The 22,463-nt window shown below is 45.5% G+C and overlaps 1 protein-coding gene and 1 pseudogene across 12 annotated transcripts in view; both read right to left on the reverse strand.

Moving 5' to 3' along the window:
- Positions 1-203: 203 nt before the first annotated feature.
- The window catches only part of IFNAR2 (interferon alpha and beta receptor subunit 2), a 34,755-nt gene continuing 12,495 nt past the window's right edge, over positions 204-22,463 (reverse strand). For 5 of the 12 annotated variants that reach the window (XM_066370315.1, XM_066370314.1, XM_066370313.1 and 2 more), the window contains 7 exons: positions 21,768-21,882; positions 19,523-19,695; positions 16,560-16,720; positions 9,247-9,415; positions 6,884-6,967; positions 4,677-4,807; positions 205-2,498 (listed from right to left, as the gene is read on the reverse strand). In XM_066370315.1, the coding sequence (XP_066226412.1) occupies positions 1,773-2,498; positions 4,677-4,807; positions 6,884-6,967; positions 9,247-9,415; positions 16,560-16,720; positions 19,523-19,695; positions 21,768-21,882 (1,559 nt within the window). In that variant the 3' untranslated portion in view covers positions 205-1,772. Of the gene's footprint in view, positions 2,499-4,676; positions 4,808-6,883; positions 6,968-9,246; positions 9,416-16,559; positions 16,721-19,522; positions 19,696-21,767; positions 21,883-22,463 lie in introns of all 12 variants that reach the window. The other 7 variants (XM_066370321.1, XM_066370318.1, XM_066370320.1 and 4 more) reach the window with 4 other exon arrangements.
- LOC136393959 (eukaryotic peptide chain release factor GTP-binding subunit ERF3A pseudogene) lies at positions 14,297-16,002 on the reverse strand (annotated as a pseudogene).

The raw sequence follows: 22,463 nt of genomic DNA on the forward strand, positions 1-22,463 counted from the left end.
AACCGGGTAAGCGCTGGGACCCTCCCCCCGCCCCGTGCCCACGCTAGAACATGGAACGTGTCACGAGCGCAGAGGGCGAATCCTCTCTCCCCCCACTCCGAGCACCCCACAGAGTTTAGTAAAGGCGGTTCTGTGCAACTGCACAGATGCCAGTAGGGCCACCAATCCGCTGCGTGTGCACGCTCTCTGATGAGAAACGACTCTCAACACCGTGTTTGTATTAAAAGGTGTCTATTACCCTTTCCCAACCTGCAACCATTATACAAAATTTAAAAACACACGCATACACAGGCTGTCATAAGAGGTCATCCCAGGAGATCTCTGGAAGACTTTCAATATATGACAGACGCATTGGAGGGCAGAGAAATGAACTATGAACATGACACAGTCCCTTTCCTACAGAATTTCATTAGATCACCACCTTCTCACGGATCTCTCCTTTGAGTTCCTTTAGACTAGAGCAATTGTAAAAATAATCTCTTCAAAGTCCTTAAAATAAGACTCATGTAATTTCTGTCTTTCCCAGAGGAAAGGTCTGAGAACTCTGCTCCTGGGAGGGAAGGGCCCAGGAAAGGAGGTTTCTAATCCTTTCATTCACTCTGGGAGACTCCCCCTGGAAGTAACACCCCCACCAGAGTCCTTAGGCCTCTTCCATTTCCTAATATTCCTCCTAGCATCATGGGATCTCAGAGATTACCTAGTCCACTCCCCTTATTTCATAAGTGAAGAAAGCCTGAGAGAGGCTAGGCAGAGTGCTTAGGGTCACACAGTGACATGGATTCAGAGGAATGAGTTCAGTCCTTGTACTGTTCTCTCGGGATATATTCTGGAACCCCTCCCCCAATCTCACCCCTCCATTCACAGGCACTGTAGTCACAGGTAGGACATTTGGAATCAGCATACATAGCACTTCTCATAGCACTTTACCTAGCAGTAAACATGACCTCTAGGAAGTTTAGGCTTTATTTCTTCTGAAAACCTTGAGGCACTTTTGCCTTTGTTGTTTCAAGTTGCTTTTATTTTTTATTTATTTATTGTTTTGTTTTTTAATCTTTTTTCCACCTGCTTTTTAAAAAAAATCTTAAAATACGGCACCGCGGTCCTACCCCATCTCCCTCATGCCAAATGTTTGTTTCCTCTCTTCACCACCTGCGTGACATTGGACAGACTGATGTGCGTAAATCTGTCTCCCTCACTCAGATTGAGGAGGGCTGGATGAGGAGCGGAGTAGCCAAATTCCACAGTGTAGGCAACAGAATATGTCCTCTGGGAGGTGCACAGCCAGAGTCGAGGCTGGATCTTCCTCACCTTGACTGGGAACAGGTCTCTTTATGAGTCCCCCTCCTGTGGTCGGCCCTCCTGCCTCTTTTTCTGCCGGTTTCCTGCTCTTTCCTGAACCCCATGGGAGCCACTGCCGACTCTTCCTGCTGTGAACCCTGCTGTCTTCCTGGTCTCCCTCCACTTAACTTCCCAGGGTCCTGGGCCACCCCTGCCAACACCAGGGAAGCCTGTTCCTTGGGGAAAGAGGCAGAAACATTACAAAGACGTGAGCATAGGGCAGGGCATTTTCCCTCCAAACACTGTTGCTTTGGACATGGAGAAAAAAGCACAGAGACACCAGTTTTCCTGCCACCCCTTCCCACACACTGGGAATCTGCATAGGTGTTGTCCCAGGAAAAAGGAGGCACTTGGCCCCTGGAGACTGCTTGCAGCCCATAGGAGCAGTGAGGGTATGCGAGAGGCAGCTGTTAGTTAATTCAGTATTTTGGGACTCATCTCATTATATAACCGTCCCTGATGTCAATGTCGGACTCGGAAGTGTCACTTTTATCAGAAAGAGCATCTTCAGGCCACAGGCACTCCACAGAGGGGCCAGAGAAAGACGGCTGGGTGCCTCCACTGGCCACCAGCAGGCTTGTCTCCGTTACGTCAAGATCCTCCAGGCCTACGGACTCTTCTGGAAGAGAGAACACTGGAGGGGCTTCTGAGTTGTCGTCGTCATCGTCGTCATCATCCAGGACTCTCACAAACACAGAGTTCAAGTTCACATTAAAGAAAATCCTGTCCCCAGAGCCCTCTGTGGAGCTGCTGTCCTCCCTGGAAGAGGGGGCTGCCAACTGAGTCCCTCTCTGGTCGTGGACCCTACTGGTGTATTCAGACTGCCAGGGCCCAGGCCCTGGAGCCACCAGAGACTGGGATTCATTCTCAGGCTTGGCCTCGGCCTCGACCAGCATGGCTTCCTGGGTGTCTGGGTCGCTGCGCTCCCCTGAGGTGTCCGAGAGGTTGGACGCCGAAGCCTGGGGGTTACACAAGCACAGGCCATGCATGGTGTAGCCCCCTGCGCTTGGTCGGGGTACCGCTTCGTTGTCGCTGTCACTTTCGTCATATGTATAGTCCCACACTTTCTTCTTTCTGTGGATAGCAATGACCTCCAACACTGCCACTGCTTCTAAGGGTGGCAGCTCGGGAAACACCCAGGCTGACAAGTTGTTAAACTTCTTTTAAAAAAAGAGAGAGAGGAGAGAGAATCTATCAATTGTGTTTGTTCTTCATTATTTTTTGACATAATAAAATGTTATAAATCAATGGCACAGTGATGAGCTCCGTGATGAAGACAGCAACATCACAGCTAACAGTTCTAGAGTATTCTCTGTGTGCAGGGCACTGCCTTGAGTACTTTACACATTCACTTTACCCTCACGACTGCTCTGGGAAGTAGGCTTACTATTCTCATCCCCACTTGATAGATGAGAAAGTGAGACAGAGAGGTAAAGAAACAGGCCCAGGATTCATGAATAGTCAGGAGAACCTGGATTTCAAACTAGGCAGGTGGCCTGGGCTTGCTTGGCTCAGACGATGTTCTGGTCCAATTCCCCCTGCATCTGCCCCTTGCTGCTGCCTGGGGAGAGTTCAATTCTGGATGGCTGAGACATTCTTGAGGGGCATAAGAATGGTGGTTGGGTAAGGAGACTCTTGTAGGGACCTGAATCCATTGGGATCAAAACCCCTTGGGCTGACCTCTGGGACGACAGAGCCTGGGTACACTCTATTCCAGTCCTGGGAAAGAAACAGCCCAGGACACACAGGTTGGGTGACCTAAGGAGAATACAGGCAGGCCGAGTTCCACCCTGTCTTCAGGTGACTATAGCGGGGCCAACTATGAGGATGGTGGTCACAAGACACCGATCACAGGCTGGGAACCGTCATCAGCATCCTCCTCCTCTCTGTCATCCTACAGCCTGCGTGGGTGGCTCCAGGTGACAAACCTGCCCCTGCTGGACCCAGACCCAGCCTTAGATGCATTTTTTTTCATTGGAATTTCATCTTTTTTTCTTATGGATTCACAGGGGCTCTTTATACAATTCCAGGGCTAATTATTTGTTGATTATTTGTTATATATACTTCGTCCCCCCCCCCCCCGTGTCTGTGATTTTATCATTTTACTCTCTTTATGACATTTGAAAAGAGGAAATTCTTAATTTTAATGGAAAAAATGTATCAATGTTTCTCCTTTATGGTGTTTGCATTTTGGGTCTGAGAATATTCCTTCCCCCAAAGTCACAAAGGATCTCCTATATTGCTTTCTAATCTAAAACATTCAACTTTTGCCTTTCCCATTACAGTGAGGTTGAAACCCAACACAGAGTGGTCTGCACCTCACCAGGCACAGCCAAAGGCCAGCCAAGTTCAAATACTAATGATAATTAAAATCTCCAAAAGTACACATACTTCCCCAATAAACAATCCTCCCCAAACCCACCTGAACCAATAGAAACAACAAGAAAAAGTAGTTTTATCAACTGTGGAGGAATATTTAAATAAGCAGCTGTTGAAAAAATTTGGAGTATAAGGTGAGTAAGTTCAAACAGAGAAAGAAGAGACAGCTCTGAGTGATAAATTACAAAACTAACCTAGAAAGAAAGCAATGGGACAGGGAAAATGATAAGCGATGGGCAAACACATTTGAGTCAAAAGACGGGAGGTTTTAGAAATCTGTAAAGCACTCAGCTGTGGTTGATGGATGAAAGGCTCTGAGCAGAAACCTGGTGCCTCGGGAAGTGCAGACAAGAAACGAAGAAACGTGGCCAGTTTTGCTCACAACGAAAGTAACGTGAATGATAGCAAGTATGGGAGAATGTCATGCACACGATAAATGGACAACAGCAGTAAAAATGATCACTCAATGTCAGCAGAGCTTTGGAGACATGTGCACGCCTGCACATCACCACTGGTGTTGTAGGTTCTCTTTTTAAAAGGTAAGTCCACTTTGTGTATATGCTGGACTGAAAGTCATCCAAAATAAAAAAGGATAAACTGTTTAAAAATGTTACTGCGTTATTCTTAGTGGCAAAAAAAAAAAAAGAAAGAAAGAAAACAGAGGAAATGAAAACGAAATCAAGCCAAACGCTCCACAACTAGGAAGCGATTAAGAGAAAGTTGATACATTCACATCAATGGAATGAGATGTGACCACTAAAAATAACAGGTGGACAAAGTAGAAAAAAGAAAACACAAAATGCAAAGTCTATGGTTAGGGTGAATAAGAACCCAGCAGGATGAAAACACTTTGGTGTTTTTAGAAAATGGGATTTTCTTCTGTGCAAAGAGTCAAGTGTAGAATAAAAACTCTTAAGCTAAGATAAAAAATAAAGACAGAAATGAAAAAGCCTACATACCAATACTTTGGGAAACTTAGGTCGCAAGCATATGTAACCAATCCGTTTCAATGTTGCTATGGTGCTTATGGAGACGGCTACTATTAAAAACAAAATGATCAGTCCTCCTATTCTGGCAGATTCTGATGGCTCTGTTGATGAAAAATTAAATGGCTTTATTTCAAAATAAACCCAACAGATGATGGCAGGTGGGAAATAAATGCACATTGGTCTAGTAATGAAGAAGACATCAAAGGATCAATAGTTGGAAAAACTATTGTCAAGTACAAAAAATATTGGGAAATTACCCAAGTATACATTTAAAAAATATGATAAAAAATGATTTAGTTTTTCAAAGTAAAATTAATTCTACTACATACCGTAATTATGTTCTATGATGGCACTGTCCAACATGGTAGCCATTAACCATGGGGGAGCTATTTAAATTTAACTGATTGAAATTTTGCAAACACCCCTCAGTTTCTGAGTCACACTGGCCGCATGTCAAATGCTCAACTGCCATAAGTCAGCATGCACTGTAGGCGGGAAGAAGTGGGCAATGGGAGTCTGCCTGAAATCAACAACTGGGTCATCCTAAGATGGACGTTGGGTCATGCTAGGACCCCACATCTGGCTCTGCTCAACTCTGTCATAAGTTAACCCTTAGAATCCTGTTCCAGATTCCTTTTGGAAAATGTCCACATTCCTATACAAAATAACTTGACTCTGTAAGTCCGACAGGACTGAGAAGAAATGGGTAGGTACATAATGACCGGAGAAAAAGAGAAAAGTGGAACGATTGGTAGACAGCTGTGGGTGACACCTGGGGCTACTCACATTCCTGAATGTCTGTGGAAACTGTGAATCAACTTCCAGGGGTTGGGGGCAGGTGAGGGGATAGCCAACCACCGGTTCATGCTTATACATGCACATCATTGCCCACAACCAATCAGGAAGTAGTCAACTATCCCGTGCTGGGCATGTCTTCTCCCTCTAGCTGGTTGCTGGTGGCTTAGGCTGCATGTCCCAGAAGCTGGTCCATTGTCCAGCTAACCTATGACTCAATTAACCTATTCTTTTTGAAAAGCTTTTGGCCAGAAAGACTTTTGTTTGACAGTAACTAGAGTTCAGGTAAATTTCCACAATGACCTTTATTAATATCAAAGTTGTAATCACAGCCTCAGGCAAAACAGATACAGGAGAGGAAAAAGGATAGGTCAACCCTCCTAAGAGCCAAGGGTGGTTGACCTTTAAGTAAATATGAGAAAAGGGCAGTGAAGTGAGGGCAGTGGCTAGCACTCCGGCCACCTGCATTCCGGAGGCTCTTAACCAGCAATGCCCGTCACCAGCTGTAACCTCTGGCTTCTCTTCCTTTGAGTTCTCATCCATAAACCGGGATGACCCCGTACCGTCCAGGGTGCTTGTGAAGATTTAAAAAAAAAAAAAAAAGTAAAAACAAGAGCCAGAATGTAGTCACTTTTACTATGCCACTGTCACCAAACCAAAACTTAATAACTAACCTAATTGCAGCCTCTCCCAGGAGTGGAATTTTAAACCCATCAGTCTGGAGTTTCCTGATCAACACTAGGGAGGCACTCTGCCTGATAAGACCCTGTTGTCCCTGTGGGGAAGGTGCTCTCGCCTGCAATAGTCCACTCTTCTCACTTCTTAGTCCCATCCTCTTTCTGCCTTTAGAAACATTCCATTTTGTGCAACTCATGGGGACAGCCTTTTTAGTCACTTGCTGGGATGCTGCCTGAATTGTCAATCACTTCCTAAAGCCAAGCAGTTCTTCATATCGATGTGGTTGAATTTTGTGCATTATGGATTTGAGTTTTTATTAGCATTGTTTATAAGAAATATATGTGTGGGCTTTGACCCAATTCCTGGCATAGAGCTCTGTGAGCTATCCTAAGTGACAAGAGCATGGGTGAAAGCCGTGTCTTTCATAATTCATTGCAAGCCAGATTTTCAACCACACTTGAGTTGATGTCAGTGAATGACTTTTGCAAGGCTCACAGGATGGGGCCTGGTTGCCAGGGAACCAACCATATGATTAGAAGGTTAGAAGTTTCAGCCCGAATGCCAGGGAGGGACTTGGAGGTTGAATTAATCACCGATGGCCAAGGATCGAATCAGTCATGCCTATGTGATGAGCCTCCTAAATGACTGGGTTCAGAGAACATGCGGGCTGGTGGGCACACGGGAGTGCAGGGAGGGTGGCTCACCTGAAGAGGGCACGGAAGCTCCCAGGCCTTCCCCCAAACCTTGCCCCATGTGTCTCTTCCATCTGGCTGTTCCCGAGTTGTATCCTTTTGTGATAAATTAGGAATCTAGTAAGTTAAGCTCTTTTCCTGATTTCTGTGAGCCATTCTAGCAAACTATTAAACCTGAGGAGGAGGTTGTGGGAATCTCTGATTTATAGATGATTGGTCTGAAGCCTAAGGGTGGGGGAAGGGCGGCCCTGTGGGACCAACCCTTTCACCTGTGGGATCTGCCACTATCTCCAAGTAGATAGTGTCAGAATTGACTTAAATTGTGGGATACTGAGTTGCCTTCAGAGGATTGCTCGGTGTTGGGGGGAAAAGTCAAACATTTGGAGTACAGAGTATTCTGTGAGTAGGGAAGAAAAAACAGTTTTTCCATTCAATTGGTTATATAACTTTGTTTACGAGATCATGGTATAATAATAATAATAATAATAATAATAATAATAATAATAAAAAAATGTGGGGCCTTTTCCCCAGTTCTTGGCACAGAACTGGAAAACCCATGGAATTTCCTGAGTGTCCTTGGGACCCTATCTGAGTTTAGGCAAAGGAAGTGGCTGAAGGGAGGGGTGCTAGACAGTTCCAGGCTGTGGGCTGCTCACCAGAAAAAAACAAGGTGTGATTCGAGGGTTAGAACTTAGGGCCCCACCTCGTGATGTCCAGGGACAGGGAAGGGGCTGGAGACTGAGCCAATTCACCAATGGCCAACGATTTAATCAGCTACATAATGAAACCCAATAAAAACTGGGCAGCCAGGCCTGGGAGTTTCTGGGTTACTGCACTTATCTAAGTGCAGGTGGCACACCCTGACTCTGAGGGGACAGAACTGCTCTGGGAAACAGTCCAGACAATGGACCTCTTCATCTAGCTGCTCCTCTGTATCCTTTTTATTAGTCGGTAACCCTGAGTATAGTGCTTTCCTGAGTTCTACGAGTCATTCCAGGGAATTATTAAATCTGAGCCTGTGAATTTGTAGTTAGACTAGACAGAAGTTTAGGGTAGCCTGGGGACCTACCACCTGACATCTCTCATGGTGGCAGTCTTATGGGACTGAGCCCTTGACCTATGGGGCCCGCGCTAACTCCTTGAATCACTCACTGGACATCTATCTGGTTGGTGTAAGAGAACTGGTGTTAGGACATACATATGGAAATCTGTTTGGGGTTTATGTTTTTGTTAAGAGCTACAGGCATAAAGATTCTAAGCACAGGATGTTGGTTTTCTCATATTTAATTGAAGATTTAAAAACAATTTAAGCTAAAAGTTTAAGATGCCTTGTCCTTTAATATCAGTCTGAGCATCAATCACTCAACTCCTAGTGACACCGGAGAATACAATTCTGCCAGGCACTGTTTGGCATAGTCCACTGAATCCACAGAGAAGCCACACCTCTTACAGTCACCTCCTTATCAACCCCACCTTACTCTACCTTTTACTCTGGTAAAACAAAACTTTAGAGGAACTCTCATTGGGGTCAGAAATTCAGAAAGAGTTCTTTGGGGGAGACATTCATAGCTTCTCACTTCTGGCCAAACAGCAGGAGAGACCTAGTGACTTTCTGAGAAAATAAGCAACAGTGAATGTTCCCCAGCCTGACTGTTCTCACTGTCAAGTTCTCCATTTGGAGGAAGGTGCAGCGATCAAACTATTTACTGTTCTGATGCCTTGGAAACAGGAGGGTGCTTAGCCTCCTCGGTGACAACCTGTTCACATGGGCAAGGTTGCCTTTTATCTCTGAGCTGCACGCAGCCAACTTTCTGAAGAGCCAGGCCATACCCACGAACCCCATCCGACCTCACTGCAGGCATCCACTGCTTGCCCTGCCCACCTGTACATGCACCTGCTTCTGCTATCCCTGTCTCCTCCATCGCTTGGCTGGAATAATGCCCCAGCTAAGGGCACACAGGACTGAATTTAATCCTGACTCCCTGAAATAAAACATTTCTACTGCAGGAGGACTTCTGCCTTAGAAAGGTAGAGATCTCATCGTCCCTGTGGTGTGGCAACCTAAAAGTGACTCCCTCCTTCTTAGTTGACACTGACTAGCAGAAAACACCTCCACAATGTGCCTTTAGTGGAAGACAAAGTATCTTCCATACTGTGCCCTCACTGGACATCCATCTGGTTGGTGTAAGAGAACTGGTGTTAGGACATACATATGGAAATCTGTTTGGGTTTATGTTTTTGTTAAGAGCTACAGCATAAAGATTCTAAGCACAGGATGTTGGTTTGCCCCCACCCGACTTTCAGATTCATTTCTTTAAAAAGGTTTTCCCTTGGAGTAAAAGCAAAACACGAGTTTTTAAAAAAATCTGTCATACCTGGTTCCTGTATAGGTGGAAGGCGGGTGCATTTCCAAGGAGATCTCTTTATTGTTTCCATGTCCCGAGGCTCAAAATAAACAGATACACAGTAGTTTGTGTTTGGAATTAACTCTTTGATGACATAAGTAAAATTCCCACTGGTATCTTCATTTATTTTGAGTGTATGCTGTAAAAAAAAAATCAGTAAGACTTGGAGTAGAGTTTTATTTAGAGGTAAGTCCTAAGAATATGTCTGAGGATTTGTCTTTAAATCTTAAATAGGGATAGAAAGATCATAGGCTTGGCAAGAAAAGTACTATCAGTCACTTGGGGCAAACAATTTATCAAAAACTACATGTATGTGGACACACACACACATACATTTTTAAACCATGAAATTTCATTTTACAAATGAGGAGAAAAAAATCCCAGTGAGGAATAAAGGTCTCCATGAAGTCATTTTTGCAAGCTTATTTTATCTTGCAATAAGATTATCTTGTTTTTTACATGCGAAGCAAACGCTCTTTCACTGAGCTACATCCCCTGGGGCATCATCTTGTTTTTTAGTGGTATGTATCTATTTTACCTTTCAGAAAGTGCTTTTATTTATTTATTTTTAATTAAGTGAGGGAAGGGGAAGCATAGGCAGATTCCCACATGTGCCCTGACGGGATACACCTGGCAAGCCCACTACAGGATGATGCTCTGCCCATCTGGGGCTGCTGCTCTGTTGCTTGGCAACCAAGCTATTTCAATGCCTGAGGAGAGGCCATGGAGCCATCCTCAGTGCCTAGGGCCAACCTGCTTGAACCAATCAAGCCATGGCTTCAGGAGGAGAAGAAAGAAAGAGAGAAAGAAGTGGGAGAGGTGGAGAAGCAGATGGTTGCTTTTCCTGTGTGGCCTGACTTCCACACACTGGGCCGAAGCTGAGCCAACTGGCCAGGGCCAGAAAGTGCTTTCATTAATACAAACTTATGGAACCCTCAAAACAGTCTGCAAAGCAGGCATTATTCCCATTCTCCAGATGAGGAAACTGGCACAGAGTGGTTAAGTAACTTCCCTGAGGTCCACACAGCTTGTCTGTGGCAGAACTGAGACTGACGTCCAGTTCCCTGTCTTCTGCCTTAAAATCCCTCGCTTCTCCTTTCCCAGGTAGTTCTGTTCCATTGGAATTAGAGAGATGTTATTAAGGTTCTTCTTTATAACGACTTAAGAGTTTTCAAAGTACATCCTTACTAGGTGTATAAGTTAGGATTTCTGGCTGCTCAAATACAGCCTTCTGTAATAATGCTCTTCTGCAAGTTTCTATTTGAAAAGAGGAAGAATTATTTAAAGACCAGCCAACAAACTAAAACCTCATGCACGGCAAATAAGCAATAAAGAAGAAAAAGGGGACAGAAACCAAACAGTGCCACAGTGGGAGATTTTGCGCCTTGCAGTTGGAGTTGTGGGATAACGGTCGCTGAGCATCACGACCTGTGGGCTCCACATCTGGCACTGTCATCGTCTGCCATGCCAGCTCCCTCCTGTATGCCTCTGTGCCCCATTCTCTGCCTCCACCCGTGACTAAGACCCATGGCTCCTGATCACAGCCAAGGTCTACTCCTCTTGTGCTCACAAAATTCCACCCACTCGCACCTCCTCTGGGATGTTGCCCCACCCTTTCTGGAACATTCCATCTACATACAAACATGGCATAATTTCTCCCTACTCATTCCTTGACCCCACTTTCCCCTCCAGCTACCACAGCATCTCTTTACTTCCCCTTCTAGAAAAACTCATGAGACGCTTTAGTTCTCCTCAACTGTCTCCTCTAATTCTTGCTTCCTCTTCCTATCCTTGAACCCATTCCCACCAGGCCTTTACCCCATGACTCGACCAAGACCCTCATACCAAGGTCACCCTGACTTCCAATTCTCATTCCTCAGTCCTCTTCTGAATAGTCCCATTTATAGGCTTTGACTCACTAGATCACTCGTTCCTTCTGGAACTTTCTCATCTCAACTATGAGGATGTCATTCTCATTCTCTGTCTCTTTTGCTCTTTCCCTCTCATTTGCTAGATCTCTGCATTTTGGAGTCCTCCAAGGGTTCTGTCTTTTTGTCTCTCTGTATGACCCCTCCCAGGTGACCTCATCTGGTCTCAAATTCAATAGACATCGAGAAGCCAACAGCTCCCCGGGACATCTCTCTAGCTGGGAGCTGTACCCTGAACTCCAGACACAGTACATTCTTTTTTTTCCTTTTTTTATATGAGAGGCAGGAAGGCAGAGAGACAGACTCCCACATGCGCCCTGACCAGGATCCACCAGGCAAGCCCACTAGGGGGTGATGCTCTGTCCATCTGGGGCTGCTGCTCCGTTGCTCAGCAACTGAGCTATTTTTAGCTCCTGAGGGAAGGCCATGGTGCCATCCTCAGTGCCTGGGGCCAACTTGCTCGAATGAGCCATGGCTGCAGGGGCAGTGGTTGAGGAAGGGTGGTGGGTAGAAGCAGATGGTTGCTTCTCCAATGTGCCCTGATCAGGAATTGAACCCAGGATATCCACACACTGGGCCAATGCTCTACTGGTGAGCTAACTGGCCAGCGCCCAGACACAGTGCATCCACTGACCTACTGATTGCTGACCATCCACTGCTCTGTCCATGATCCTCCCATTTTAATGAAAGGCACCACTTATCTACCCAGTGCTCATGCTGAAAGAGTTGATGTCCTAATGCCTCTCTTTCTTCACCACAATGTACATCTAGTCCCTCCAAAAATACTAGTGTTGCCACTTGCAAAATACATGCAGAATTTGAGCATTTCTCACCACTGCCACATGGTCTAAGCCACCACCATCTGTCACCTGGATAACACCAGTAACCCTCCCCCGACCTAATTTAATTTAAAGACTAATTTTCATGAACAAAAAAGGTGCTTATTCAGAACAGCTTTCTTCTTATACAGTGTGTTCGTGAAGTCATGGTGCACTTTTTTTTTTTTTTAGAAACATGAAAGTTTATTTATTTTTTATTTTTTTATTTTATTTTTTTGTATTTTTCCGAAGCTGAAAACGGGGAGACAGTCAGACAGACTCCCGCGTGCGTCCGACCGGGATCCACCCAGCACGCCCACCAGGGGCAATGCTCTGCCCACCAGGGGGTGATGCTCTGCCCCTCCGGGGCGTCGCTCTGTTGCGACCAGAGCCACTCTAGCGCCTGGGGCAGAGGCCAAGGAGCCATCCCCAGCGCCCGGGCCATCTTTGCTCCAATGGAGCCTCGGCTACGGGAGGGGAAGAGAGAGACAGAGAGGAAGGAGAGGGGGAGGGGTGGAGAAGCAGATGGGCGCTTCTCCTGTGTGCCCTGGCCGGGAATCGAAGCCGGGACTCCCGCACGCCAGGCTGACGCTCTACCACTGAGCCAACCGGCCAGGGCCCATGGTGCACTTTTGACCGGTCACAGGAAAGCAACAAAAGACGATAGAAATGTGAAATCACCAAATAAAAGGAAAACTCTCCCAGTTTCATACCTATTCAGTGCAGTTTGATGTGGGCTCACGCACAGATTTTTTAGGGCTCCTTAGGTAGCTAACCCGTACAGCCTCTACCGACTCGTCACTGACTGATGGCCTACCAGAATGGGGTTTCTCCACCAAACTGCCAGTTTCCTTCAACTGCTTATCCCACTGAGTAATGTTATTCCTATGTGGTGGCGCTTCGTTATAAACGCACCGATATTCACGTTGCACTTTGGTCACGGATTCAAACTTAGCGAGCCACAGAACACACTGAACTTTCCTCTTACCGTCCACATCTCGACTGGCATGGCCATGGGCTGCTCCGCTGTATACACGGTGTTACGTCATCATCTGCACATGCGCACATGCTGCCACATCATCCTACAGAAACTGGGAGGGTTTTCCTTTTATTTGGTGCAGATTTCACATTTCTATTGTCTTTTGTTGCTTTCCTGTGACTGGTCAAAAGTGCACCATGAGTTCATGGAGACACTGTAGTTTTGCCAATATCCTAATAAGAATAGGTCTCTTATTTTAGAAATCATCTGAAACAAAGTTAGTAGCTTATGGGTAGAATGTAAGTTAGATGTGGCTGGAATATGATATTTAATGAAACTTGATACAGTCTCTAAGCTACATTAGCTTTTTTCCCCTTTCCATTATTCTTGCTGTTCTGTGATCAAAGGCTTAGAGTGTTGATTATAATTAGGTGGATATTAAAGGAAAACTGCAATAATTATATAATTTGTTACATCTTATTAAGTAGATACCATCCCAATAGCCTCTTAACTGGTGTTATAATTAGGTGGATATTAAAGGAAAACTGCAATAATTATATAATTTGTTACATCTTATTAAGTAGATACCATCCCAATAGCCTCTTAACAGATACCATCCCAATAGCCTCATAACTTCTGCCTTTGGCCTCTATGGGCTTTTTTGGGGGGGAGTTCGAATGGAATATTTGTTATTTTACTAACATGGTAGTTTTCTTTGTAACATGGGCACACATACTCAGAGTGATCTGCCTGGGGGGTGGGGTAGGGGGGATAAAGTATGCCTAAGGGGAAAATGAAAAATGAAAAGATTTCTGTAGGTTTTCATTATTGTAGGCAATTAAGGCCACATCATGCACAAAGAAAGTTATTGTCAAACATATCCAAGGAGGAAGTTTGAGAGGGGAAGAAAATATTTTGGGGACCTCCACTGTGGCAGAGCAGAGCTCTCAGTAGGAGAAAGCTGGCAGGACGTGGCTTCTGATGTGAATTCTGCCTTTGCAAAATATGGACAGAGGTGTGATAATAAAGAAAAGGGGGCGTAAGGCTTGGTTAGAGTGAGTTGGCCCCAGGTGCTGAGGATGGCTCCATGACCTCCATCTCAGGCGCTGAAAATGGCTCCAGTTGCAACAGAGCAAGGGCCCCAGATGGGCAGAGCATTGCCCCCCTACTGGGCTTGTCGGGTGGATTCTGGTGGGGGGGGGCATGCAGGAGTTTCCTTCTGCCTCCCCTCCTCTAAAATAAAAAAATAAAAATAAAGAAACAAAGAAAAAAAAGGGAGTGTGACATCAGCTTTGCAGTCAATTTTCCTCACAGTCTGGGGCAGGGTCATCGAGAAAATGCTTCATCTCTCTCTGGAACCAGTGTCAGAACTTTTCCCATTGCAGTGTGTCTTCCTCTCATCCCTGAGGTCACTCAATCCACCCGAGGGACGCCTTTCAGGGTCTCAAGGCAGATGTCCTTCTGTCCTTAAATGAGCAATGCAGACTTGATCTTGTTTCACAAAACGGGCTCTAGTCTTTTTTCTCTCCCCTGATATTTTTTTTCCTAAGATGCAAATTAAGACTGTGATTTCAACTTTCTCAGTACAGGTTTGAGTACATAGCACCACGTAATTACCTGGGCAGGTGAGAGGTTTGTGCTCTGTAATCACCGTCTGAGCATCAGATGTGCATCCAGAATGACAAAGATTATTTGAATCCCAACATATGGGTCCTGGAAGAATCTCCTCTTCTCCAAGTTCCTTAAGCCTGATTTTGAGGTTTTCACTGGGGGCTGCTGGATCGGTTTCTACACCATCAGAAAGGATTCCAGGAACCTCCACCGGTGCTCATTCAGCATCACCATGACAAACAGATCCCGATTCCAGCTTCCTCAGGACCACACAGCCCCATATCTTTGTGTTTATTCACACCAGGCAGCCCAGCTGGTCCATTATCCCAGTATGGAATAAATGGGAATCCAATGTACCAAGGACAGAAATCTGACCACTCTTTTAAGATCCGTTCCAGTTGGTCTTGAGCAGGGCATCAACGAATGTCCCTTTTGGGATGGAAGCCAACTCTTCCCAAGAAACAGCACTGGTGTCTCTTTTCCATTCTTCCTGTCTCTCGTTGTGCCAGTTCTCTGCCGGGCCATCCACCTCGTCCAGGAGCAGTTAGGTGTTCTGCACCAGCTGCCTGGGCCAACATCGCATGTTCTCTCATCTGCCCTTCTTTTCTAAATCCAGGTTTAAACCTCGCTCCTGGCAGGCGTTACCAGCACAGCTCGGTCAGCTTGAGAAGCAACCCCCGTCACATCTGGGACATAACTGCTGTGACCAGGGGCAACTAGAGTTGTGAAATAATTCCCTTTCTGTTTTAAAAGAGGCATGATCCACTTCCCTCTGTTTTAATCCTGTCATTCTCCCTGATCTGTGTCTAATGTCCCATGGCAAGCACCAAGTTTCTGGGGTTTTTTCTTTAGTTTCTCTTTCATATTCCTCAAGTGTCAACAGTTCCAGTCAAACGCATTGTTTGTCCTCCACTGGCTGACTTTCCAGCATCTCCACGCCCAGTGAATACTAACAAGTACATGTTTATTTTTAGAAGCACCTGGTGGTGCCACCACAGATTTAGGTCTGGGTATTTCCTTTTCTTCCTCCCTAACGCTGTGGTCTCTTCTTAACACTTCAGCCAGGATGCTCTGTTAAAGCCGTGGGTCCTCCAGTGGCTCCATCACACTCCAGAGACTTGAACCTACAGAGCTCTATAACATCTGGCCCCATTATCTCTCTGACCTCACCTTCTTCTTGTCTCTTGTCTCGGTCACTCCATTCCAGCTCCCTGCTGTTCCACAAACCCACTGGCACCACTCTGGCCTCCAGACCTCTGACTTCCTGTGCTTTCTGCCTGAAATGCCCTGCCCCTGATATCTGGCAGGCTGATATGACCTGCAAGGGCTTTGTACTTGACAAAGGGCTAGGCAAGTATAAGCTGCCCCCCAGCAAGCACAGTTTGTCCATTTTCACCCATTTCACACATTCATTGTGAACAAATTGAGTATCCAATAATTCAAGATCCAGGTCTTTCTAACATCTTTCTAACACCAGATCATCCTGAGCCTACTGACATTCAGCTAGGTCCTTCGGGAAAATCAGGACAGAACAGGATTGCCGGAAACAGCCCCTTCCCTTAGAGCGCACGAGGGCTGGCATGGTGGAGACTGATACTTTTTGTGTGCTGCTAAACCCTCCATTTCAAAGAAAATCTTACGCTGACATGCCAAAATCTGCCTGTTCGCCCATCTACACCCCACGCCTCTCTCTCTGTCTTGTGTGTCCCTTGTGTGTAGCTTATTCTTTGGAAGGAGACTGCACCATTGGGCTGAATCAGCGTATTTCCGTGATGAATGAACAGCAGAGACTTTCTTTCCTAAAATCAGGCCGCACTAACCCGGTCCCTTTAGCTCTAACTGTTCAAATCATTACAAATACCTTTCTTCTTCTTCTTCTTTTTTTTTTTAAAAAAGGAGAGAGTCAAAGGTATTCCTTGCCAACTCACAACCGTTCTTACCACTTACCTTCTTCACAACCCCCTCTGACTCCACTTCGATGAGAAGTGATAAGTAAAGCCATATTTCTTCCCCATTTGGCATCTTGGGCATGGTGGGTGGGAATCTCAGTGTCACATTGATGTGGTCCATAACGTCAACAATGTCGAACTTCGGTGGTTCCAAGGACACTATTTAGGAAACAAAGTCAGAAACAAGCCCCACATCAGCCAGCAATCTCCCCCATGGTCGTGATCCTAACTTCTGTCCAGCTGCCTTCTTTTCCATCTGCCCATGGTCCTCACTGAGGTATGGGTTTCACTCATTCATTTATTTATTTTGGATACATTATTTTATTTCTTTTTTTTAATTGGTGGAAAACTGAGACCAACAAAATTGATTTGCTTAGTATAACCACAAGGAATAGAGGACAGATTTTGGGATGGAAGTCAGTACTTTCCCAATTTTCAGGCTATCTTTGAAATATAAAAGTAAAAGTGAGTTCTTCTCTCATTACAATAATAATATATAACCACTGTAAAAGTATCAGAAAAGATAGATAATTGTCTCTGAATGTGTGTGGTTAGTCATCTTCTCTCTGCTCTATGTGCATAAACATATATAGACATATATAAATGGAACTAGTATACACACACACACACCTTAAGCTAAAATTAAACCATTCTTTTCTTTTTAAAAAATTTTATAAGAAGTTTATTTGTGCATCTGTAAACAGATGGGCTGAGATCCTAGTGGTGTCAGCCTAAAATTTTTTTTTTAATTTTTATTTATTTTTTATTTATTTATTTTAGAGAGGAGAGGGAAAGACAGAGGAGAGACTGAGAGAGAGAAGGGGGGGAGGAGCTGGAAGCATCAACTCCCATATGTGCCTTGACCAGGCAAGCCCAGAGTTTTGAACCGGCGACCTCAGCATTTCTAGGTCGACACTTTATCCACTGCGCCACCACAGGTCAGGCTAAAATTTTTTTAAAAGAATTTTATTTATTTATTTTAGAGAGGAGAGAGAGAGAGAAAAGGGGGAGGAGCAGGAAGCATCAACTCCCATATGTGCCTTCATCAGGCAAGCCCAGGGTTTTGAACCAGCAATGTCAGTGTTCCAGGTCGACACTTTATCCACTGCGCTACCACAGGTCAAGCAATGTCAGCCTAAAATGAAACCATTCTTTATCCACACTGTTCACTTATTTCATAAACATACCAATGCATATTTATCTATATCAGGGACTGGCAAACTATGGCTGGTGGGTTGAATTTCTGCATAGCCTGCAAGCTGAGAATGGGTTTTTTTTTTGAGAGGGTTGTAAACCCATGAAGAGTATGTCAGAGACCAGATGTGGCCCACAAAATCTTACAGGGTTTTTTTCTCTGGCCCGTCACAGAAAGTCAGTTGGCCCCTAACCTCTGTTATAATTTTTTGTGGTTAATTCTATTCTACAAAGTGGCTGGACCATGACTGAATTGATTCACTATTTCGAACATTTAGATTGACTCCAGTTTTCTGAATAGAACTTGTGCATCAATAAGTATTCTTGGAGCTAAATCTTTGCTTTTGTCCATAATATCTTGAGGACAAATTACTAGAGAGAATTCTAGATGAGGGCAGGTAGGTGTTAAGATTTTTAATACAGACTGCAAATACCTTCAGAGAAACTGCCAGAGTATATACTCCCCACGTTTCCTCTAGACCCAGGTGTCTATGTAGTCTTAATATTTGCCATTTTGAGTCTTGAAAAATGATATTTCACTAATATTTTAATATACTTTCTCCTGACTAGGCAGTGGTGCAGTGGGTAGAGTGCTAGCCTGGGAGACTGAGGACACAGGTTTAAAACCCTGAGATCACTGGCTTGAGCATGGGCTCATTTGCTTGAATGTGGGGTTGCCAGCTTGAGTGTGGGATCATAGACGTGACCCCATGTTGGCTGGCTGGGGCCCAAGGTCGCTGGCTTGAGCAAGGGGTCACTGGCTCAGCTGGAGCCCCCTGGTCAAGGCACGTATCAGAAAACAATCAATGAACAACTGAAGTGATACAACTATGAGTTGATGCTTATCTCTCTCCCTTCCTGTCTGTCCCTATCTGTCCCCCCCTCTCTCTCCCCTTCACTAAAACAAACAAAAAACCCTTTAATATACTTTCTTTAATGATCTGAATACCATGACCTAGACATTGTACTTTTCTTTCTCTTCTATGTAGAGATACATAGCTATGCCTATTCACACATGGGCAGAGACAGGCCCACAACCCCAGTGACCCCCATAGGCATCCGGGTTTGGCACAGTGGGACTCAGCTGTTACTATCTTCGCTATGCACACCCGCACAGCCTTTAATAGGGAGCTAAACCGAATCTTGCTCTTGGAAACAGGTTGCAAATTAGGACATTGAGAAAGTGATAGAGTGTGGCTGAGGGCTACTGACACCTATCCTGCAGCTGTTAACACAAGTGCCACAGGAAGCTGGCTACCATCACTGGGAAAGAAAGAAAAGAGGGAGGACCCATTCCTGGGCTACAGCCTTCTCTGAGTTGGGGCTTCAGGTGCATGTACACCTCAGTGACCACAGGTCAGAAAGCACCTAGGGAATGCTCTGGGGCAGGGGTTGCAGTATTCAGAAAAGTGCTGGCCCAAAGAGTTGTGACAGCTCAGATAACAGGCTGTGTAAGCCTGTTCCCTACGTCCCATCAGGTTGTAAATAAACAGCAAAGTGGCAGCCACTGCCTGAATGTCTGCCTTCTACAGGCCCTGGGCAGCCATTGGCAAGTGCAGATGATCACCTCACTTTCTGAATAGGAAAACTGAGGCTCAGAGAAGCAGTGCAACCACTCCACAGTTACAGAGCTAGGATGTGGCAGAGCCAGGAGGTGAACCAAGCCCCGAGTTAAAAAGCACCTTTTGCAGACCTGCCCCTTTCACAGCGGGAAAAATAATGGTGATCTTGACAACCTATGAAGGTGATAAACAGGGACCAACTCACTTTGTGTGTCCGGGAAGACAGAGACCATACAGTTGACCTGTGTTGTGTTCCCTTGGACGCCAACAACATTGAAGATGTACGTATCAGACATGGTTTCCCATATGGATGTGAGGTCACAAAAAGATCTCGTGATGTTGGCACAATCCTCAGCAATCTTCATATCTTCTGACCTACTTTAATAGGAAAGGAAAACTTTAGCATTCATGGGCAGAGAATCCATTCAGTGCACATGGCCTGCGTCCTTGTTCCTCTATGGCCCAATCATCTTGTTTAAAACGGAACACCTAAAATAAAAATTTATTAAAAAAAAAAGGGGGGGGAGGGGGAGGGGTATGGGGAGGGCTAGATAGAAGGTGACGGAGGACAATCTCTCTTTGGGTGATGGGTATGCAACAGAACTAAATGACAAGATAACCTGGACATGTTTTCTTTGAATATATGTACCCTGATTTATTGATGTCACCCCATTAAAATAAAAATTTATTTTAAAAAAATAACAAACAAACAAACAAACAAAAATAAAACGGAACACCTCATCTGACCTGTGGTGGTGCAGTGGATAAAGCATCAAGCTGGAACGCAGAGATCACTGGTTCAAATCCCTGGGCTTCCCTAGGCAAAGCACATACGAGAAGCAACTACTACTATGAGTTGATGCTTCTGGCTCTTTCCTTACCCCCTTTATCTCTCTCTTTCCTCTTTCTAAATATTAATAAACAAAATCTTTAAAAAAATAAAAAAGTAAAATGAAACACCTCATCCTGCCCCGCCTAACTCTCTCCCCATTCCCCTTACCTGTATATTTTTATTTGTACCATTTCCCACCACCTGTCACATTTTATCTTTGTTTATTGATATCTGCACCTACTTTCAGAATGTCTGCACCAGCAGGGGCAGCAACTTTGGCTCAGGGTTGTCCCCTGGAATGTAGTAGGTGCTCAGTAAATATCTACTGGATGAACGAATGAGCGAACCTTGGGCTTTCACGGTGGAGGCCCCGGATCTGGCTTGCCCCTCCAGGACAATCACGAGTGCCTCCCCCACCGAGACCCTGTCTCACTCTGGCTGGGGATCCCATGGCCCAGTCTTAAGTCAGCCTGTATTACATAGGACAACACAGACATCTGATCTTTTCAGCTTCAGAGAGGCAGGTCGGTGATACATGTGACCACTTGGTGCAGAGAGAAACTTAAGACTTTAGTGGGCACCAGGGAGAAAATCAGAAGGTCCTCCGGGTCAGTGAGCCCACCTGGGAAGAAGAGCGCCAAAGGCGGAGCTGTCCATGAGCCAGGAATCCTGCATCAACCCTTACGTGGAAGGGTGAGCTCAGAAGACTTAGCTCTGGGCCCAGGGTCACAGCTGTGACAGAGCTAGACATTGGACCTGCATTTCTTAGTCTTGGCCAGAAACCTTTTTCACATGCCATCTGTCTCCCTGAGCAAATAAAAATGAATACAAACTATCGATCCGGTCACTGGACCTTTGGACTCCTGTCGTCAGAAAATGGAGCACTTCTAAACATTCAGATCACTGAATTAGAGAAATAATTGTGAAAACCATACAATACAATAATAATAATTTTTTTTTTTGCGTTTTATTTTTTATTTTTGTATTTCTCTGAAGTTGGAAACGGGGAGGCAGTCAGACACCCGCATGCGCCCGACCAGGATCCACCCGGCATGCCCACCAGGGGGCGATGCTCTGCCCATCTGGGGCGTCGCTCTGTTGCAACCAGAGCCATTCTAGCGCCTGAGGCAGAGGCCATAGAGCCGTCCTTAGTGCCCAGGCCAACCTTGCTCCAATGGAGCCTTGGCTGCAGGAGGGGAAGAGAGAGACAGAGAGGAAGGGGGGGGGGGTGGAGAAGCAGATGGGCGCTTCTCCTATGTGCCCTGGCCAGGAATTGAACCCGGGACTCCTGCACACCAGGCCGACACTCTACCACTAAGCCAACCGGCCAGGGCTGTATTATTTTGCTTCTGAGGATTTGAGCGGTAGAAATGGGATTTGGTTAAAAATATGAGTTTTGTCAAAAATAGTCTTGAGTTGTTAAAGTATTCAATTTAATTAAAAAAAGATTTGTATTTTGTCTTTGACCTTTAAAGCTCTGAATAAAACACACACACACACAGGGCAAGGGGGAAAAAGAAGAGAGAGAAAAGCTCTGTTAAAAGATCACCTCCTTCCCACTACCACATCATAGAAAGATAATGTATTCAGCCAGAGAAAAACAAAATGCCACACTAACCTCATGTATGTGTACCACAATGTGTAGTGAGTTGGCACAATGGAATGGTTTTTAAACTCCCATGATAACACTGGCCGGAAATTTCTTAATGTTATGCTAAAAATGCAAGCGTCATCTGAAAATTTTAAAGGGAACAGGAGGAAAAAAAAAGAAAAGATTAAAAATCTGGAACTCAGTATTGTTATTATTTTTTTAATTTTTATTTCATTTTTAATTTTTTGTATTTTTCCGAAGCTAGAAACGGGGAAGCAGTCAGACAGACTCCCGCATGCGCCCGACCGGGATCCACCCGGCACGCCCACCAGGGGGCGATGCTCTGCCCATCTTGGGGCATCGCTCTGCCGCAATCAGAGCCATTCTAGTGCCTGAGGCAGAGGCCATAGAGCCATTCTCAGCACCCGGGCCAACTTTGCTCCAGTGGAGCCTTGGCTGCCGGAGGGGAAGAGAGAGACAGAGAGGAAGGGGGGGGGGGTGGAGAAGCAGATGGGTGCTTCTCCTGTGTGCCCTGGCTGGGAATCTAACCCAGGACTCCTGCATGCCAGGCCGACGCTCTACCACTGAGCCAACCGGCCAGGGCCTGGAACTCAGCACTATATCTCAGCCACCTTCCAGACAGTCTCTTGGGATCTGGAGCCCACACTGTGAGCAAAAAGCCCTCCCCAGGGCCCAGGGGTCCTGGCAACACAGGAAGGAAGT

This window comes from Saccopteryx leptura, chromosome 2, assembly GCF_036850995.1.
Source record: "Saccopteryx leptura isolate mSacLep1 chromosome 2, mSacLep1_pri_phased_curated, whole genome shotgun sequence".
In the NCBI taxonomy this organism is placed as follows: domain Eukaryota; kingdom Metazoa; phylum Chordata; class Mammalia; order Chiroptera; family Emballonuridae; genus Saccopteryx; species Saccopteryx leptura.